Source organism: Salvelinus alpinus, chromosome 5 (assembly GCF_045679555.1).
Source record: "Salvelinus alpinus chromosome 5, SLU_Salpinus.1, whole genome shotgun sequence".
Taxonomy (NCBI): Eukaryota; Metazoa; Chordata; class Actinopteri; order Salmoniformes; family Salmonidae; genus Salvelinus; species Salvelinus alpinus.
In genome coordinates this window covers 46,633,114-46,654,487 of record NC_092090.1, presented here as the reverse complement: position 1 = coordinate 46,654,487, position 21,374 = coordinate 46,633,114, and the positions used below count along the sequence as shown (strand labels likewise).

General features: G+C 40.5%; 1 protein-coding gene across 2 annotated transcripts; it reads left to right on the top strand.

Moving 5' to 3' along the window:
* Nucleotides 1–9,963: 9,963 nt before the first annotated feature.
* Nucleotides 9,964–20,346, top strand: LOC139576269 (mucin-15-like). 2 transcript variants are annotated; one of them, XM_071402157.1, is made up of 4 exons: nt 9,964–10,286; nt 11,686–12,513; nt 17,505–17,675; nt 17,814–20,346. In XM_071402157.1, exons 2-4 carry the CDS (start codon nt 11,709–11,711, stop codon nt 17,933–17,935), a joined length of 1,098 nt encoding a protein of 365 aa, XP_071258258.1. In that variant the 5' UTR covers nt 9,964–10,286; nt 11,686–11,708; the 3' UTR covers nt 17,936–20,346. The 2 variants fall into 2 exon arrangements, with proteins under 2 accessions (XP_071258258.1, XP_071258259.1); XM_071402158.1 differs by having other exon boundaries at nt 10,081–10,286; nt 11,691–12,513.
* The last annotated feature ends 1,028 nt before the right edge of the window (nt 20,347–21,374 follow it).

Genomic DNA, 21,374 nt, shown 5'->3' with positions numbered 1-21,374 from the left:
TGCAGCCGTATTCATCGACCTGGCCAAGGCTTTCGACTCTGTCAGTTACCACATTCTTATTGGCAGACTCAACAGCCTTGGTTTCTCAAATGATTCCCTCGCCTGGTTCACCAACTACTTCTCTGATAGAGTCAAATCGGAGGGCCTGTTGTCCGGATCTCTTGCAGTCTCTATGGGGGTGCCACAGGGTTCAATTCTCGGGCTGACTCTCTTCTCCGTATACATCAATGATGTCGCTCTCGCTGCTGGTGATTCTCTGATCTACCTCTACGCAGACGACACCATTCTGTATACTTCTGGCCTTTCTTTGGACACTGTGTTAACTAACCTCCAGACGAGCTTCAATGCCATACAACTCTCCTTCCGTGGCCTCCAACTGCTTTTAAATGCAAGTAGAACTAAGTGCATGCTCTTCAACCGATCACTGCCCGCACCTGCCCGCCTGTCCAGCATCACTACTCTGGACGGTTCTGACTTAGAATATGTGGACAACTACAAATACCTAGGTGTCTGGCTAGACTGTAAACTCTCCTTCCAAACTCACATTAAGCATCTCCAATCCAAAATTAAATCTAGAATCGACTTCCTGTTTCCCAAAAAAGCATCCTTCACTCATGCAGCCAAACATACCCTTGTAAAACTGACCATCGGTGATGTCATCTATAAAATAGCCTCCAACACTCTACACAACAAATTGGATGCAGTTAATCACAGTGCCATCCATTTTGTCATCAAAGCCCCATATATTACCCACCACTGCGACCTGTGCTCTCTCGTTGGCTGGCCATCGCTTCATACTCGTCGCCAAACCCACTGGCTCCAGGTCATTTACAAGTCTCTGCTAGGTAAAGCCCCGCCTTATCTCAGCTCACTGGTCACCATAGCAGCACCCGCCCCTATCACGCGCTCCAGCAAGTATATCTGGCTCCAGCAGCGAGAGCGACATCATTGATGTATACGGAGAAGAGTCAGCCCGAGAATTGAACCCTGTGGCACCCCCATAGAGACTGCAAGAGATCCGGACAACAGGCCCTCCGATTTGACTCTATCAGAGAAGTAGTTGGTGAACCAGGCGAGGCAATCATTTGAGAAACCAAGGCTGTTGAGTCTGCCAATAAGAATGTGGTGATTGACAGAGTCGAAAGCCTTGGCCAGGTCGATGAATACGGCTGCACAGTAATGTCTCTTATCGATGGCGGTTATGATATCGTTTAGGACCTTGAGCGTGGCTGAGGTGTGCCCATGACCAGCTCTGAAACCAGATTGCATAGTGGAGAAGGTACGGTGGGATTCGAAGTGGTCGGTAATCTGTTTGTTGACTTGGCTTTCGAAGACCTTAGAAAGGCAGGGTAGGATAGATATAGGTCTGTAGCAATTTGGGTCTAGAGTGTCTCCCCCTTTGAAGAGGGGGATGACCACGGCAGCTTTCCAATCTTTGGGAATCTCAGACGATACGAAAGAGAGGTTGAACAGGCTAGTAATAGGGGTTGCAACCATTTCAGCAGATAATTAAAAAAATGGCTTGTTATACCTGATTATGAACCCAAAACTAAGGACATATTAGCCAGTCATACTCTGTTGTTTATGATTTAGTTGTTCATGGAGGACTGATTGGGCTCATTGATTTGAATAGAAAAATACATTCTGGCTCATGGAATGGCAGGCTTTGCCAAGAGTGTGCAAAGCTGTAATCAAGGCAAAGGGTGGCTACATTGAAGAATCTAAAATCTAAAATATATTTTGATTTGTTTCACACTTTTTTGGTTACAACATGATTCCATACATGTTATTTTATAGTTTTGATGTATTCACTAGTATTTTTCAATGTAGAAAATAGTAAAAAATAAAGAAAAAACCTTGAATGAGTAGGTGTGTCCAAACATTTGACTGGTACTGTATATATAGCTTTTAAGTCCAAAAATAGATGTAGTAACTACGGATTGCCCCTTTAAGTCTATCAAAATTGTGCAAGTTTGAGCATGTGTCCATTAGGCCTATGGGTTTTTTATTTATTATCATCAATTAGATTGAGCAATAAAATCCCCACTTTCATTCCATGATCTTGGATCTGCACTATGCAGCTGTTGCAAGAGCGCATTTTTCACTGGCTGTCCACTGGTTTCAAAAACAATGATTATTGGCAGCTTAAACTTCTTGAATTCAACCATTATTGGGTTCAAATACACATTTAGATTTGTGAACAGCTATCCACAACAACCACAATCCGTAAGGCGCAAATAGCTAAATGAGAGAGTGGCAGTGTGATTCACATCAACGTGCTATGTAGATATCAATAATAAGTGATATCCGTATCGCCGTAGACTACACCATTAATGTCTGGATAATCTTTGGATGCTGACAGCAGTCGCACCATTGGAAGACATAGCTTGGATTGTAGCCTACTAAAGCCTATTCCTGCTCTTTCCCGCGATCCGTCAAACACATTTCGTGTGTCATCATAGTGGTCTCTAACTTGTGGTCAGACTCGCTCAGGTGGAACAAACTTAAATTTGCGCGTTTTTCAATGCTGATTTGAATGTCATTGAGAAAACATCATTTGAACATGTGGTGAGGAGTAGAATAGGGAAGTGGTCCCAGTGACCCACTTCCACAACAAGATTAACTGAAATATTGTTACAATAAATATCTTCACAAAAATGAGGAAATTAGGCCACTGAAATCCTTTGTTGGATATTTTGTCATCTTTCCCATCTCTCTCTCTATCTCTCTCCTCTCAAACGGTCTGATCTGCGATAATGGCTAGGCAGTGATGTCATCACAGAGGAATTCCTCTCCTTCTCTAGTCCTCTCTCTCTCCAGGCCTCTCTCTCCAGACCTTGCTGCTCCACTCCACATGTTGTTGCTGCACAGTGGTCTGTTATTAACATGTTAACAGGCCTGCTCTATGTCTGCTAAAGTCCTTCTGGAGAATCCTGGGTCGTATTCATAAGGCACCGTATTGAAGAAAATGGACTGAAACAGGGAGGGACTACCTGAGAATCACTCATTTTGTTTTCCGTTGCAAAACGTTTCAAAATGTTTTCCATCGCATACCCTTATGAATACGACCCAGTTTCAGCTGCTCAAAGATCACCACAAGCCATTATCTGTTTTATGAAGACATCCCAGGAGACACTCCAGAACACAATAAACAAGATATTAATTTAAGATGATCTAACTAAATCAATTACAAATCAGTTATTGCAAGGCGTATGTACCTTAACAATTATGTTTATTTTACAATGATATTTAGATGATTATAATGATCGTACTTCAACATGTTCCTTATGCTATAATTAATAACATATTGGGGACTTATAGAGCTTACTACTTAGCCTATGATGTTTCAATGTAATTACCCACAGAAGTTGAATTATGTTATATGAGGATAACAAATGAGTCTTACTGCAACAATAACACCATTGTTTAATAAGAAGACTTAAATGTTAGATATAACATCAGTCAATTTTAGACTGAAATATGTTTTAAAAGGAATTCACAGCGTGCTTCTACTAGGAATATCAATCCAGAGGGTGTCATTCAACTGAATAAAACATTTGTGCATGATTGACTCAGTAATAGCGCTAGCATTTTACTTCTAGAGAGCCATGAGCAAGCGTAGACCATGAGCGAACAGTTCTACCAAAAACATATTGGGTGATAAATTATTTATCTCTCTCAAAGACATGAATCGAACTGAAAAGTGATTCGTTTTCCTTGGAACTGTGAATAGAACATTAGACGCATAAACGCGTTTGAAAAGTGTATACTGACGTCCAGCTTACTGATATTTCCCTTGCCTATTAGTACGTTGGTTAGTGCTGACATCTGGTGACAGTGTAGAATTTCATACCGGTGAGACTTAGGAAAAGTAGGAATTCATACCGCGGAGGACATGGAAAATGATGATGATTATTATTCAAAGTGACTATGTGGAAAGCAGTTAACGCTTAAAAACAGTGTAATAGAGAAAGCCAGTATTTCAGGACACCTTATAATTAAAGGCCCTATCTTAAAAAATTGCGATTTCTATCCAAATGAGCATCACCAAAGTGACATTGCTAAGCATCACGATAGAGAGGTTAGATGTAGGATAAGGAGAGATGGGAATAACTGGAACCTGCACAGTAGGCAATCATCTGAAATCATGTGGAAACTGAACACAGAGTCAGTGTCCCTTCCATTGACTTTTGTGTGGGTGGGTGGGTGGGTGTGTGTGTGCATGGGCGTGTGTGTGTACTGTATGTATGTGAAGGTGTGCCATTTACAGTTTATCTGATGAGGGTTCTTAACCTATTGCAATATTGTTGTATTATATGATTTGTATTATGTGATATATTTAATGTGGAAGCAGCAGCACTAAGACAAAATACCCCTCAGGGACAATAAAGTTAATCTTATCTTTGTCTTTGTCTTTGGGTGAGACAAGGCTGAAAAATCCATCCCTCCAACCTTTTCATTAATTCCATGTCACTTTCCATCAATACTGACATGTAAATCATAAGAGGCGGTTTACGAAGATAGGTGGGATGGACTGAAGGTAGCTGAGGTGTGGGTTTAAAAGCTCATGTTCTGTAACAGTTATGACTTAAAACACAATTTATAATGTATAAGTACTATCTATCTAGATGTAATGTATATCAAATTACTTTATTCTTGCTATGTAACTACTGTAAAAAAAAACATGTATGTAAAATGTACGTAGAATGTACACGTAACAACATGCTTCATAGTTGGACTATAAACGCCATGTGCCTTCCAAGAGCAATTTACAGCTCAATTTGAACTTGTTCACCTTCACTGACTATATGCCAGATGTTCAAAACCCTTATAAACACATTTGACAACCCTTGGAAAAGGCTACTATTGTGAAATGATAAAGTCTAATATATCCCAGGGTCCTAAATGGTAATCAGGTTTCCATTGGTAAGGCTGAATAATCGTACTTCTTACAGAATATTCTTCATTTTATTATATTCAACAAAAGCATATTGATTTGTAATTGCACTGTCTTTGTGACACTTGTGTAATAAGCTATACTCTATTACCATAAGTTAAACTCTATTACCACGCAACAGTAAAGCGATTATAACTAACTCCAATGTTGTTACTACAGTTGTTACTGTGTATTTATATAGGTATAATAAGGGCAAATTAAGGATAAGTGTTACCAGAATATTTTTCACAGGCAGTATTTAAAAATAGAACTCAATGTACTGCCTGTTTACTGAAGCAGCCTCCTTTGTTACTGAATTTTTCCAAGTAAATGTGCCGCTACGAACTTATGAACACAGTCAGCGGCGTCATGCTCCCTAAACATCTTAGAATAGCTGTGGGGTAGTCCGGAGGGAGAATTTAGCATTTTCCTGCAATCTAGAGCCCTAATCATCATACTTAATGTAAAAAATATGTATGTTTTTCTGCATATCTAAATATACCTCTTGTGCTGTCTGTATCCTCCTGACTGGTGGTTCTTTTTTAAAAGAAACAAAGTATGCTTCTCTGCAAATATCTGGGTAAAAGATTGAAAGGAATGTGAATGTTTTTTTAAATAGTTATTTGCTTTTCTAAAGTCTATCAACCTTGCAAGCAGGCATGCCAGCTAAAATAGTTAGACTAGCTACTAGCTACTCTAACTTGATTGATAGCCTGAAATGGCTTCTTGGTATAAGGTTGGGAGATTGGGAACCTATCTGGTCTAGCTAAATGTCACGACTTCCGCCGAAGTTGGTTCCTCTCCTTGTCCGGGCGGCGGTCGGCATCGCCGGTCTTTTAGCCATCATCGATCCACTTTTCATTTCACATTTGTTTTGTCTTGTCTTCCCACACACCTGGTTCCAGTTCCATCATTACATGTTGTGTATTTAACCCTCTGTTCCCCCCCATGTCCGGTATTGTTTATTGTAAGTGCATGTGCACGTTTATTATGGTGTGCGACGGGTTTTATACCCATTTATTGTTTGTTCTGATTCCGGTGGTTTTTATTATTAAACTGCTCCGTTGTAAACCCAGAGTTTTCTCTCCTGCGCCTGACCTCTCTGCCGCCAGTACGCACCCATTACACTAAAGCCAACTTCATAAAATTGATAGGTGGCTAGTAGTATTACAGAGAAACAACAACAACTATATTAAATGTATTTGTATTTTTTTAAACAGGACAAATCTGAGGGGGTACACGCCCCTGTGCCACCTATGGGGATGACGCCTCTGAACACAGTATGTCCGCCCACACACCGCATTTAGTCTGTGTGCTTCAAGTGACACTTCTCTTTGTCTCCTTTACTTACAAACTGTCAGATGCTAGGTTCTATCTGCTCAGTTAGCAGAGGCCTACTGCATGTTCCGCCACGTTCCTCCCTGAATAAAACGGCAACAAGAATACCCGGTTGTGACGTACAGAACCTGTAACGACACAATAATAGCCTCACGCCAATTGTTGCCAGGTATAAACCAGAGACAAGGCACGGAGGCTGTAACAACACTCACAGGGAAAGGAAACAGTGCCTCCACCCGTTGTACAAGATGGCACCGGAGAACAAGGCTGACGTTTTACGTATTCCTAACCAATTGTGTTTTTTTGTTTGTTTCTTTGCGTTGTTTGTAACTTATTTTTTTAAACTTATTTTTTAACATCATGTTGCTGCTACCGTCTCTTATGACCAAAAATAACCTCTGGACATCAGGTCTGCGATTACTCACCACGGACTTTCCTTTAACGAGTCCGACGTGCCCGACGTGAATGACATACTGCTTTCTCAGGAACAGGCCCAGATCCCCATCATTTGCGTGAAGAGAAGGCGGAGAAAAAAGGGGGCTGCCTTCTGAGGCAAAGAGGGCGGGCTGCCTTCTGAGAATTCGTAGGAGATCGAATAAACCCCCACTTCCTTCCATTCTGCTAACAAATGTGCAATCTTTGGAAAATAAAATTGGTGACCTACGCGGAAGATTGAACTATCAACGGGACATTGAAAACTGTAATATCTTATGCTTCACGGAGTCGTGGCTGAATGATGACATTATCAACATACAGCTGGATGGTTATACGCTGTATCGGCAGAACAGAACAGCGGCGTCTGGTAAGACAAGAGGCGGCGGACTATGTATTTTTGTAAATATCAGCTGGTGCACGATATCTAAGGAAGTCTCAAAGTTTTGCTCGCATGAGGTAGAGTATTTCATGATAAGCTGTAGACCACACTATCTACCTAGAGAGTTTTCATCTGTGTTTTTCGTAGCTGTCTACATACCACTAGACTGATGCTGGCACTAAGACCGCACCGAATGAGCTTTATTCCGCAATAAGCAAACAGGAAAATGCTTACCCAGAGTCGGCGATCCTAGTAGCCGGGGACTTTATTGCAGGGAAACATAAATCCGTCTTACCAAGTTTCTATCAGCATGTTAAATGTGCAACCAAAGGGGGAAAAACCTCTGGACCACCTTTACTCCACACACAGAGACGCATTCAAAGCTCTCCCTTCCCCTCCATTTGGCAAATCTGACCATAATTCTATCCTCCTGAGTCCTGCTTACAAGCAAAAATTAAAGCAGGAAGCACCAGTGACTCGATCAATAAAAAAGTAGTCAGATGAAACAGATGCTAAGCTACAGGACTGTTTTGCTAGCACAGACTGGAATATGTTTCGGGATTCCTCCGATGGCGTTGAGGAGTACACCACATCAGTCATTGGCTTCATCAATAATTCGTCGTCCCCACAATTCGTCGTCCCCACAATGACCGTACATGCATACCTCAACCAGAAGCCATGGATTACAGACAACATCCGCTAAAGGCTAGAGCTGCTACATTCAAGGGGCGGGATTCTAACCCGGAAGCTTATAAGAAATCCCTCCGACGAACCATCAAACAGGCAAAACGTCAATACAGGACTACAAAGGGAAGCACAGCCAAGAGCAGCCCAGTGACACGAGCCAACCAGACGAGCTAAACTACTTCTATGCTTGCTTCGAGGCAAATAGCACTGAAACATGCATGAGCGCACCAGCTGTTCCGGAAGACTGTGTGATCATGCTCTCCACAGCCGATGTGAGTAAGACCTTTAAACAGGTCAAAACTTTCAAGGCCGCAGGGCTAGAAAAATTACCAGGACGTGTACTGCGAGCATTCGCTGACCAACTGGTAAGTGTCTTCACTGACATTTTCAACCTCTCCCTGTCCGAGTCTGTAATACCAACATGTTTTAAGCAGACCACCATAGTGCCTGTGCCCACGAACACTAAGGTAACCTGCCTAAATGACTACCGACCCGTAGCACTCACGTCTGTAGTCATGAAGTGCTTTGAAATGCTGGTCATGGCTCACATCAACACCATTATCCCAGAAACCCTAGGCCCACTCCAATTTGCATACCACCCTAACAGATCCACAGGTGATGCAATCTCTATTGCACTCCACACTTCTCTTTCCCACCTGGACAGAAGGAACACCTATGTGAGAATGCTATTCATTGACTACAGAGCAGCGTTCAACACCATAGTGCCCTCAAAGCTCATCAATAAGCTAAGGACCCTGGGACTAAACCCCTCCCTCTGAAACTGGATCCTGGAATTCCTGACGGTCCACCCTCAGGTGGTAAGGGTAGGTAACAACACATCCGCCACGCTGATCCTCAACACATGGGCCCCTCAGGGGTGCATGCTCAATCCCCTCCTGTACTCCCTGTTCACTCATGACTGCACGGCCAGGAACGACTCCCACACCATCATTAAGTTTGCCGATGACACAACAGTGTTAGGCCTGATTACCGACAACGACGAGACAGCCTATAGGGAGGAGGTCAGAGGCCTGGCCATATGGTGCCAGGACAACAACCTCTCCCTCAATGTGATCAAGACAAAGGAGATGATTGTGGACTATAGGAAAAAGAGGACCTAGCACGACCCCATTCTCATTGAAGGGGCTGTAATGGAGCAGGTTGAGAGCTTCAAGTTCCTTGGTGTCCACATCACCAACAAACTAACATGGTCCAAGCACACCAAGACAGTCGTGAAGAGGGCACGACAAAACCTATTCCCCCCCAGGAGACTGAAAAGATTTGGCCTCTGACCGCATGGCACTACAGTGGGTAGTGCGTACGGCCCAGTACATCACTTGGGCCAAGCTTACTGCCATCCAGGACCTCTACACCAGGCAGTGTCAGAGGAAAGCTGCTCGGGGTTTAATTTTCTGGCCAGACATTTATTTTATATCTTGGATTTGAGTAGTTTATGGCCTTAACATATTGTATGGACTTTCATGGTCATGCTGCTCTTCTGTGGGCACGATGGCCTTTGTGAATACCAAGCGGTGTCAGAGGAAGACCCTAAAAATTGTCAAAGACTCCAGCCACCCTAGTCATAGACTGTTCTCTCTGCTACCGCACGGCAAGCGGTACCGGAGCGCCAAGTCTAGGTCCAAGAGGTTTCTAAATAGCTTCTACCCCAAGCCATGTGACTCCTGAACAGCTAATCAAATAGCTACCCAGACTATTTGCATTGCCCCCCCCCCCCCCTTTACACTGCTGCTACTCTGTTGTTATCATCTATGTATAGTCACTTTAATAAGTCTATCTACATGTACATATTACCTCAACTAACCGGGGCCCCCGCACATTGACTCTGTACCGGTACCCCCATGTGTATAGTCTCGCTATTATTATTTTACTGCTGCTCTTTAATGACTTATTACTTTTATTTCTTATTCTTACTCATATATTTTTTTTAAACTGCATTGTTGGTTCGGGGCTCGTAAGTAATCATTTCACTGTAATGTCTACACCTGTTGTATGCGGCGCATGTGACTAATAACATTTGATTTGACGAAAGCTGTACTGCCCTTTTGTTGCCACGACGACAGAAGCCATTCCACAATCACAAGGGAGGAATGTTCCCGAGGACCTGGGGGCAGATGCTCCGCCCAAAGGGGGAATTCAGGTGCTGCACACCTGGAAACCAAACTGAACTGAAATAAACTGATGTGTAGTGTATATCTCAGGAACACAGAAGATAAGCCGTAAAACCATGACATGTCTAAATAACCTTAGTTACCCTATAGCCAGTTCCATATTACCATTTAGGGATTGTCTGGATGTCAGGGTGTGTTTGTGTCAGGTGTAAAATCAGGTAGAACAGGTTCCTGGTTGTTCTGATTTGAATGCACTGCACTGCCCTCCCCCTTCCCTAGCCTATTGTTCCCTCTCTCTCATACGCTGGCTGTTTCACTGAGAGATCTCACTGCATTCCGCACACCTGTTAGCTGTAACCACCTGACCAAGCACCAGAAAAAGGTACGTGGTGATTTTAGTAATGTAGAGCTATTTCACAATTTCTTCTGTATGGGAGATGTATGGTAGACGTTGAATTGTGTGACCCTTATATGGTATTTTTGTAAGGTTACAGACTTACAGTTTGATTAGTAAAATGATAACGCCACCAAAACGAATGAGGAAAATCCGTCCGATTGCAAATGCCATACCACTTTCAAATGAAACAGAATGATCATATTGAGGTGTTGGTGGGTTAAAGTTGTACTTTGTAGTTGTCCACCAGTCAGGCAAACCAATATACATGTGTCATCTCATCCAGACTATTGTTTTATTAATGCAGATTAAGGTAATTGTCAAGTGTATATGGGTTTTCTGCATATTTTGCTGAGGGGACTCAAATGGTGATAACCCAACTTTATTTTTACCAAACCAAATATGTAAAGTTGGAAAAGCACACAAACCCAACACAAAGATACTCAGAGTGATTGAAGGAGGATAACATTTCGGCAAAAAGATGGTCGACAATGACTGAGTTAATCATGACACTTTCTCTATGCTTAAATGTAAATAAAACAAAGTAAGATAAGTAGTACCAACAGACAGAGTACATTATTCCAGATATGTTATTTTATTTCTATCATGCTATCAAAACCTAATCAACCCTTGGCTTTAAGGATATTCCTGAATGGGAAATGCTAGGTAGACATTCATGCGTGCTTTGACAACCCTGCTGAATATGTATTCAGTATGCCTACAGGCAATATCGCTGTTCATCCCAGATTGACTCAACTAAAGTACATGGGAGTCTCCCCATAGTTACACCCTGAATGATTATTGCATTGGCATTCATTTAGTCTATTGTCCCCAAAACTGAGTTGGCAGACTCTCTATAATACAAGTTCTGGGAGATTTGATTAGAAAAACATTTGCTTCTATTCAGGGGATATGATTGTTCTCCTGACCCTGAGTCAGACTTATCAAAATTGAGATCAAAGCTAAACTGATAGCATCAACACTTTATCTCCTGGATTGGTATGAATAGATTATAATTCTATTAAAAGATAACAATAAAGTCAAATCAATCTACCACCCATAGAAAGCTTGCTTTTTTGTAGTATAGGGTGAGCAAATGTTTCAGAACATTACCATATAGGAACCTTGGGAATTCATAAAGTCCTTATCTGGCCTTAATCAGTTGAACTATTCATACGTTTCTTTAATTGTTGGTGACTGGTTGCTTAAGAAAAAGTATGTACATTACTGTATATTCTCTATTTATAATCAATAGTGGCCGGCAGACCATGGGACATTCGAGCCAAAATGGGATAATTAAGAAAACAGATTTGACATTTGTGGAGAACCAACCTTGACTCAATGTATCTAACAAAAATATTTTGTTTACGTGTCGATTGTTGTTCAGAACAGGAACGAGAGAGACGGGATATGGACCTTTACGCAATCATCAGTGCTGTTTTGCTTCTGCAACTGCAAGGTTTTCATGTGGCCTTGCTCCAGGCACCAACAGACTCTCCAGGACGGACGATTGATCAAAGTTGGCTTCGTCAATTGGCCAAATCCAAGCTAAACAAGACGTCACCAGCTCAGCCCAATGACATTGTTGATATGACCCTGGAGGGTACTGAGTCAACAGATGACTCTGCTGAGGTTATCGCAAATGGATCCGTGTCATTTAGTGGGGAACAGGTCAACATCCAGGACACAAATGAGACTTCAGGTGGTGTGACAAATGGCACCACAATGCCACCAGGGTTGCCAGATGCTACAGCAGAGGAACCTCCAGAAACCACTGTTGCACCAGAACCCGCAGTCAGTGTTGCCTTAAACTCAAGCCAAGTTTCCAATGGAACCGGAGAGGACAGTGGATTCCAAACTACCACCACTACTGCAATCACAGAAAACTCAAATGGCTCTAATTCCATGTACAATTACACAAAATTAAATGAGACAACCACAGCTCCAGACACCAATAGCACAGAGCAGACTGGTCCAGATCCTGATGCTGAGAACAGGGTAACCAACAGTACAGAGGACTTCCATAATGTAACGACTGCAGTCCCAGAGCCATCCAGTGAACCATCCACAGCTTCCCCCTCCACAAAGCTTCCCTTGGACTCCCCTGGGACTACAACTGCCAAAATCATCCCAGAAACTAAAACAACCACAGGTCCCAGCACAATAACAGACATGATGGAAACGGGTGCCGCTTCAGGAAGCAACTCTGCGAGAGGTGAGGAGACAGTGCTCCAGTGTCTAAATATCTGGTACATTCTTTGTCTCGAGGGAACTGCTGTGTGCGCCTACAACCTACTTACTTGCTTGTTCAAGTGAGCCTGTAACAACTTTTAGGGAGATACCAAGAGATCACAACAATTTAAATTTGGGTGTGTTCACTTCATTTAACTATTGTGATATTGTTTTAAATGTTTTGGGAGAGGCATTAACGCATGAGTCAGCAACCAGACAGAGCAGTCAAAAAGTTACAAATAACCACAGAGTGTCAGATTTGAACATAGGAGGGACCTAGTTAGAGAGTAACACAATACCCAACAACACTCAAAGGGCACTTATGTTATATCATCATCGTCTTTTTTACACAACGCTTTCTTTCCAGTCTCCCTGACCCGCATTTGACAGATCTCTTTTCTTTTTTGTTACTTGTAAAAAAAAAAAGAAAAAAAAAAAAGCACAAACTCCCCATAACTGGCTGGGTAGGGTTGAGTTTCAGAAAATAGTTGCATGCCCACAGTGAGTGGAGGCTTCCATTACAAACACCTTCTTCAGGGGACAAAAGACCCCTATGCTAGCCTGGCTACAGGAAGGAGGGGGTCAGTAGGTGAGGTTCGTTGCTGCCATACAGGGCGTGAGAGTACTGCTCTCCAGTTTCTAGCATACTAAACAAGGGTTTATTTGAGTGGGTGATTGGAGACATTCATTAAAGGAGGATATCCCCAATTTCGACAGGTTATACATGATGTACGAATAGTTCCTCTTGTAATTCAAACTCAATTACATCCTTTTCAAACACTTACACATTATTTGCCAGGTCCAGTCATGGATTTGAATAGGTAGTAACTACATCTATCAAACTATAAAAACTTGGAAATGTGTAACAAAAAACAGTGTTACCTTTGAGAAGACCTCATCATACATTTCAGCCAGTGATTTGTTTACCTCATTTGCATGTTGCTTTACAGATTTTCCATGGTTGGTACAGCTTACTAGTTATGCATCGCAGTCTTTATATGCAATGTTTATGAATCTATTGACAACCCATACTGGCTAATTACCTTTCCTTTAGGGAACATGGAGTGAAAAGGTGTAGAGTTTCACACAACCATGTCACACAAAAGTAGACAATATCTGGACCTAAATCATATTTTCTCTATTCATGGATTGACCCTCCGTCACTTGGTAGCATCACGCCATTGTTACACTAAACATAAAAGGTTCCTGGAGGACCCTCTAGGGGATCTTCAAATTGATTAATTAACTCCTAAGTTATTCGAAGAACCCTTTAAAACGACTCTGGCGTGTTGATGTTGGTGTCCTCTGTAGGTTATCCATAGCCAGAATGATCGAACAGGTTTCCTGTTATATTCATCAGAGGTGTAGAGAGGGTGAAGTTTGTGAATACCAAAAATATATATAATTCTACAGATGATTAACAAAACATACCTTGGGTTTTGTGGTAAATGTGAATGGGAAAAAAACGGTTCACCTTTGACAAAGGTTTTCATACACATACCTTGTCCATAATGTAGAGGGCTCTGGGATCTTTATTGAAGAGGTAAAGGATGAGGAAGATGGCTGTTGTGATAGTCCTATAAGGTTTTAGAGAAACCATGAATTAAAAGTAAAACTGTAGATGACATGTGATCTGCATAAAATTATGAGGCAAACCACTACTAATTGAACATACAAAGACTAACACAAATAACTACGCAGTTCAGTCATCTTTGCCCAATGCTGCTATATCCTTTAACATATTATTTCCTCTTTGTTGATTGATATCCATTGAATTGTGTCCATTTTCTGTCTTAGAAAGAATTGTAAAAAGGGACAAAGTGTCAAGCAGCCATTTGCACAAATATGAAAGATAGACAGTATAATCATAAAATAATATCAATTTAGATCATACTAGGGAAAAACCTTACCTTAAATTGAGGAGATCTTTCAATTTTTCAGTTACATGACTGCACCTGCTGTCGTCTCAAATTCAATTCCAAATGTTTCAGTTGGGTAGTTAGGTTCCTGCAAGAACCGCCAAGAACTAAAGAGGTTCCTCTATGAACCCAACCTCCTATGTAGTTCTTGGAAGAACCTTTTTGTTGGCATTTTTCAGTGCCAAGAACCATACGGTTCTTCGATGAACTTTGAGGATCTTAGAAGAACCCTTGATGAACCCCTAACTTTTTGAGTCTACATTCTAAAGAGACCTCAGCCATAGTGGCCCCAAAAGTCAAGTGGTGCCCAGTCATTCCAAACGGTGACTGTTAAGTCTAAATTACACTACATTCTTAGAAAAAAAAGGTGCTATCTAGAACCTAAATGGATTCTTCGGCTGTCCCCATAGGAGAACCCTTTGAAGAATCCCTTTTGGTTCCAGGTATAACTCTTTTGGGTTCCATGTAAAACCCTTTCCACAGAGGGTTCTATCTGGAACCAAAAGGGGTTCTTCAACACAACGTGTTCTTATTTTCTTATTTCAAAATTGTGTAGTTCAGTCCTTGAGCTGTTATTTTCTATTGATGTTCTGTATTATGTCATGTTTTGTGTGAACACCAGTAAGAGGAGCTGCTACTTCAGCAACAGCTAATGGGGATCCTAATAAAATACCAAAAAATACCAAATACCAAATTTACTTTAGACAGATGGCAATGTTGCTATTAGCTAGCAGTTCATAAAAATACCTAGCAATTCAAGACTAGCTAGATAAAATCAGATGCTCTCCCCTTAATCTTAGCTAGCTAGCTAACGTAATACTACATCTAATGTCAATCTGACGACATCACAATGATGACAAAAGGTTTTCCTACTAATTATTTGCCTCCTTTAGAAATGGCAATGTTTTTCCAAGCAACTATAATGCACTTCTTTATCAGTGCCAATCGACATTGGATTTAGTCGGGAGTCAGGCTTGAACAGCCAAAACAATATTTTGACGAAACGTGTAACGCATGAATATAAATATCCCACTTTATTCTAACGTAAATGCAGGGTGTGCTCCTTTTTATAAAATAAAAGGTGTTGTGAGAAAATAGAAACGCAAGTGAGGTTAACAAGCTTGGTTTTCAGATAAGGAGATGTCAGGGAAGTAAACATTTGAATTTCCAAATGTGATGACAGATTATGAAAGCTTATTCGAAGAGGGGAAACTGTTGTTCATAGTAAACATGTTGTTAATCTTATTAACATATTGACTAGTCTGGTACTTTTCATTTAGTTGTATAAAGTTGTATCAAAACTGCCCTTGGAATAGTTAGATCTCACCTTCGCATACCACAAACCACATTATACCCAAGGAGACAGTAGTATTATGGTAAACAGGTTTCCATGGGTAACACAAACAATCCATAGTCCTCTTTGCTTTATCTTTTCGTGGCATTTTTATCAATAAAAGTCACTAAATGAATGAGTACAACCTAGGTGCTGGATCCAAGGCATAAGGAACTGAATTTCTATCAATACATTAGCAGAACTAACACAGCCTGTAACTGCATTTCAGCCATAATGCTTTTCGTCTTACGGGGTTGGTTAACGTAATCCAATCAGGGATTCAGGGAGAGCATAATTTCATAAATCATGTTGGTCAAATGTTTTAAAGTATTCACACACCTCCACTTTTTTAAACATATTTTGTTATGTTGCAAAGTGGGATAAAAATGTATTTAATTGTCAATTTAGTCAACGATCCACACACAATACTCAAGGTGGAAGAAAAATTTGATTAAAAAATATATATATATGCAAAATGAAACACTAGTTCAACACCCCTGATTCAATACGTATTAGAATCACCTTTGGAAGCAATGACAGCTGTGATTCTTTCTGGGTAAGTCTCTAAGAGCTTTGCACACCTGGATTGTAACCCAGTGATGTGTTATGTTGGATTTGCCCCAAACATAATGCTTTGTATTCAGGACAAAAGTTAATTTCTTTACCACATTTTTAGCAATATTACTTTAGTGCCTTATTGGAAACAGGAAGCATGTTTTGGAATATTTTTTGTTCTGCACAGGCTTCATTCTTTTTGCTTTGTCATTTAAGTTAGTATTGTGGAGTAAAACTACACTGAACAAAAATATAAATGCAAAATGCAGCAATTTCTTAATTAGGCTTGCCATAACAGAGGTTGAATATTGACTCAAGACATTTCAGCTTTAAATAAGTTATCAATCCACTTATCCACTTTGACATGATGGGTATTGTGTGTAGATCAGTGAATCAAAATCTCAACGTAATCCAATTTAAATTCAGGCTGTAAGAGAACAAAATGTGGAAAAAGTCAAGGGGTGTGAATACTTTCTGAAAGCGCTGTATCACTTCCGCGGTAATTTCACAAATGACATGAAATACCGATACACTTTACACTTCTTTTGACTGACTTTGGTTAATTATTGGTTTCACTAATTGGTTCAACATGATTAAATAGATGGAAAACTTTTGCTGAATTGCAATAAAACCTGTTATTTTCACGCATGGTTTTTGCACTGATTGTGGTGGCGTAATTACATGGCTGGGAAATAGTAATATCTATTGAGTTGAGAATACTCATGTAAAAGGGTGCTCTATATCCTTTTGTACATTTATTTTTAAACACACCATTTTGTCCTCAATTATAGGAAGAATGGTACTTTATGGTTTGTCGATGTTCAATAACTGTCAACAACATTTCAACTTACTATCCACTAACCCTAACCTTAACTCTTACCCTAACCCTTATTATAAACCTATCCCTAACCCTAAACGTAACCTTAGGAAGTATTTGCTTATCAACAGCCACTTTGTTGATAGTATGACCATCTGTATATAATCTACAGTATATGGAACTATCCAAATAAAGTGTAACTGGAAGAATATTTTGAAATACAGAAATATATCATCCCAGACAACATTTATTGCACCATATATTTGAATTGCACCAATATTAGAATGTTGTATTTGCAATGTATTTCCCTATTTTTCATGTATTATTTTTGATAAATGTATTTTCTAAAGGCTTGGCCTCAGATGCAGTGCAGAACAAGAAGAGGAGTCAGGCATGGGCTGCCATCCTGGGCACAGGAGTGGCAGTGTGCTTCGTGGCGTTGGTGGTCTATGTCATCCTGAGAAGGAGAGGCCGACGGGATTTCACACACAGGAAGCTTGTTGAGGAAATCCCAGACCCAGGTAGGAAGTTCCCTGAGATATTTCCCTTTTAGGATTTCCTGGCATATTTTCTATCTGATAGGACTGGATCAATAATAGGAAAGCACCTGTTATCCTATCGGCCATGCAAAATTTCACATGTCTGTTTCTCACTCCTAGTTCTACGACTGAACAACACTGAGCCTGTGGACTTGAAATATGATGGTTCAGCCTACTACAATCGTGGACTCCAAATGGACAATATCCAAATGGACCACTTTCCACAAGGACATCAAAATTGAAAAGGACTCCAAGACTAACCTTAAACACTTTAAAGAAGACTTTCATATACAAAATACTTATTGAGACCCGACATACGCATTAACGTGCATAAGTCTCTATAGCAGAATGTCAAGTTATGGATTTACTGCACCCTAATGCATTGGTTTTGTGGGCTAATTTTTTTGTAAATGTTTCCAAATTTCAGAAAACTTTGAGAATGTGGAGAAGTGTTAGGGATTTATTATTATTTTGGAACATTTGAATTATATGTTTATATGTTTTTATTTCTAAAATTACATTGGTTTGGAAGGAAAGTTTTTTTTAAATTTGCTGGAAATATTCCCATTCTTTGTTACGCCTAGGACGAATACTACCTTTACATAACTTAGACTTCCACATAATTATCGCATTGATCTCAATGGGAGAAAACGTCATGCATGGATCTCAATTTATGATTCTAGACACTTCAGCACAGTCTATTATAGAAGTAGTAAAAGCCAAAAATGAAGTATATATTTCCAAGATGGTTCGACAAAGGTAACTAAACATTTCTTAGACATGAAGACCTACACTCAAATAAGGTTATTTTTGTACCTTACTCTAAATGACAATTTAGCCGCAGGTCAACTCAATTTTTATTTAACCTTTATTTAACTAGGCAAGTCAGATAAGAACCCATTCTTATTTACAATGACGGCCTACTCCGGCCAAACCCTCCCCTAACCCGAACAACGCTGGGCCAATTGTGCGCCGCCCAATGGGACTCCCGATCACGGCTGGTTGTGACACAGCCCGGGATCAAACCAGGGTCATACTGTAGTATCGCTTTTTTTAATCAACCCAAATTAGAAGTTATTAAGTACTACTTAAGTCATTTTGTGGGGTATCTGTACTTTAATATTTATATTTACTTCTACTTTTACTTCACTATATTCCTAAAGAAAATAATGTACTTTTCACTCCATACATTTTCCCTGACACCCAAAAGTACTCGTTACATTTTGAATGCTTAGCAGTACAGGAAAATGGTCCAATACACGCACTTATTAAGAGAACATCCCTGGACATACTGTCTGTGATCTGACGTACTCACTAAACACAAATGCTTGGTTTGAAAATTATGTTGGAGTGTTGGAGTGTTCCCCTGGCTATCTGTAAATAAAATACCAAATTAAATTAGCTTAATATAAGGATTTTGAAATGATTTATACTTTTACTTTTTAACAATTACATTTAGTTTTGATACTTAAGTATATTTAAAACCAAATACTTTTAGACTTTTACTGGGTGACTCACTAATACTTGAGTCATTTTCTGTGAAGGTATCTTTACTTTTACTGAAGTACGACAATTGGGTACTTTTTCCACCACTGCTTTTTCTAAAATGTTTAATGAGATTGGAGAACACATTGGGACGGATCCAGGGCCGGCCCTCTCATTAGGCAGGATTAGGAGGCCACCTATGGTGGAAGATTAATGAGGGCAGCATTTTCTGAGCTAAACTGACCAAGACGCACCTCCAACAACACATAAAACCTCATAGATACTGAACAAAAATATAAAACGCAACATGCGACAACTATTTTACTGGGTTACAGTTCATATAAAGAAATCATTCAATTAAAATAAATACATTTGGCCCTAATCTATGGATTTCAAATTACTTGGCAGGGGCGCATCCATGGGTGGGCCTGGGAGGGCATAGGCCCACCCACTTGGGAGCCAGGCACCCAGCCAAACAGAATATGTTTTTCCCCACAAAAGATCTTAATTACAGACGGAAATACTCCTCAGTTTCATCAATTGTCCAATTGTCCGGGTGGCTGGCCTCAGATGATCACGCAGGTGAAGAAGCCAGATGTGGAGGTCCTGGGCTGGCGTGGTTACACGTGGTCTGCGGTTGTGAGGCCAGTTGGGCGTACTGCCAAATTCTCTCAAATGACGTTGGAGGTGGCTTATTGTAGAGAAATTAACATTAAATTCTCTTGCAACAGCCCTGGTGGACATTCCTGTAGTCAGCATGCCAATTGCACACTCCATCAAAACTTGAGACATCTGTGGCATTGTGTTGTGTGACAAAACTTCACATTTTAGAGTGGCCTTTTGTTGTCCCTAGCACAAGGTGCACCTGTGTAATGATCATGCTGTGTAATCAGCTTCTTGATATGCCACATCTGTCAGGTGGACGGATTACTTTGGCAAATGAGAAATGCTCACCTCAGAGATGTAAACAAATTTGTGCCAAAATTTGAGAGAAATAAGCTTTTTGTGCGTATGGACATTTCTGGGATATTTTATTTCAGCTCATGAAACATGGGACCAGCACTTTATATGTTGTGTTAATATTTTTGTAAAATTCTGCCCAAAAACAATGACAATTTGTGAAAGTGAAAGTAAAACAAAATACAACTAAATCTCTCTCTCAACTCTCTCTCTCTCTCGCTTCTCCTTAATTTTGAAAGAAATGAATTTGTTCAAAACTGTTCAACTATTGTCTTTCTCTCTCTTTGAGTCAATTACTCATGATATTGTATGCACTGCAGTGCTAGCTAGCTGTAGCTTATGCTTTCAGTACTAGGTTATTTCCCTGATATTTTCATTGGGTGGACAATATGCCAGTTCATGCTGCAAGAGCTCTGATAGGTTGGCGGATGTCCTCCGGAAGTTGTCATAATTACTGTGTAAATCTATAACAGTGGGTGAGAACCATGAGCCTCCTAGGTTTTGCTTTGATGTCAATGTACCCAGAGGAGGACAGAAGCTAGCTGTCTACACCATGGTGCTAACCTACAGTGTTGCTGAGGATACTGTAGACCTTCGTTGCTAAACAGTGTGTTTAATCAATTATTTGGTGACGTGAATATATTTAGTATAGTTTTATCTAAAATTATTTTTTAAATGTTTCACAATTTAAAAAAAATATGAAATTCCCTGAGAATGATCCCCCCCCTTTCTCCTCTAAGGAGCCTCCACTGACCAGTAGCATATGGGCTTTTTAGGTGAGCGCTGATGCCAACCTGTAATTAGCAGTGCCCACTTTGTCAAAGGCAGGGGCACAAAATATTTCTTGTCCACTCCCAGCGCGCCTCTCCAGGGTGCTGTTGGAGAGACGCACCGCTGCGGCGCTCCACCAACATTCCACATTCCGTCCCCCAAAAATGATCTAACATAAATCATGTAACAGATATAGCCTATGGTAGAAGAGGATGTAGCTTTTTCTGTAGCCTACAGGCTGGATATAAAATAAATGACAATGTAATAAGACAAACACTTTTTACATCATGCAGGTTTCTTCGATCAAGTAGCCTAACCTAAATGTATTTTTTGGTGCAGTCTTGACCAGTCTTGATTTCCACATCCACGGATGTTGGTTTTTGGTCTGGTCCGGAAACAAATCTGAACCACTCATAGACTGTAACGATTCTCGTCTGGTGAGGGAGAAGAGGACCAAAATGCAGC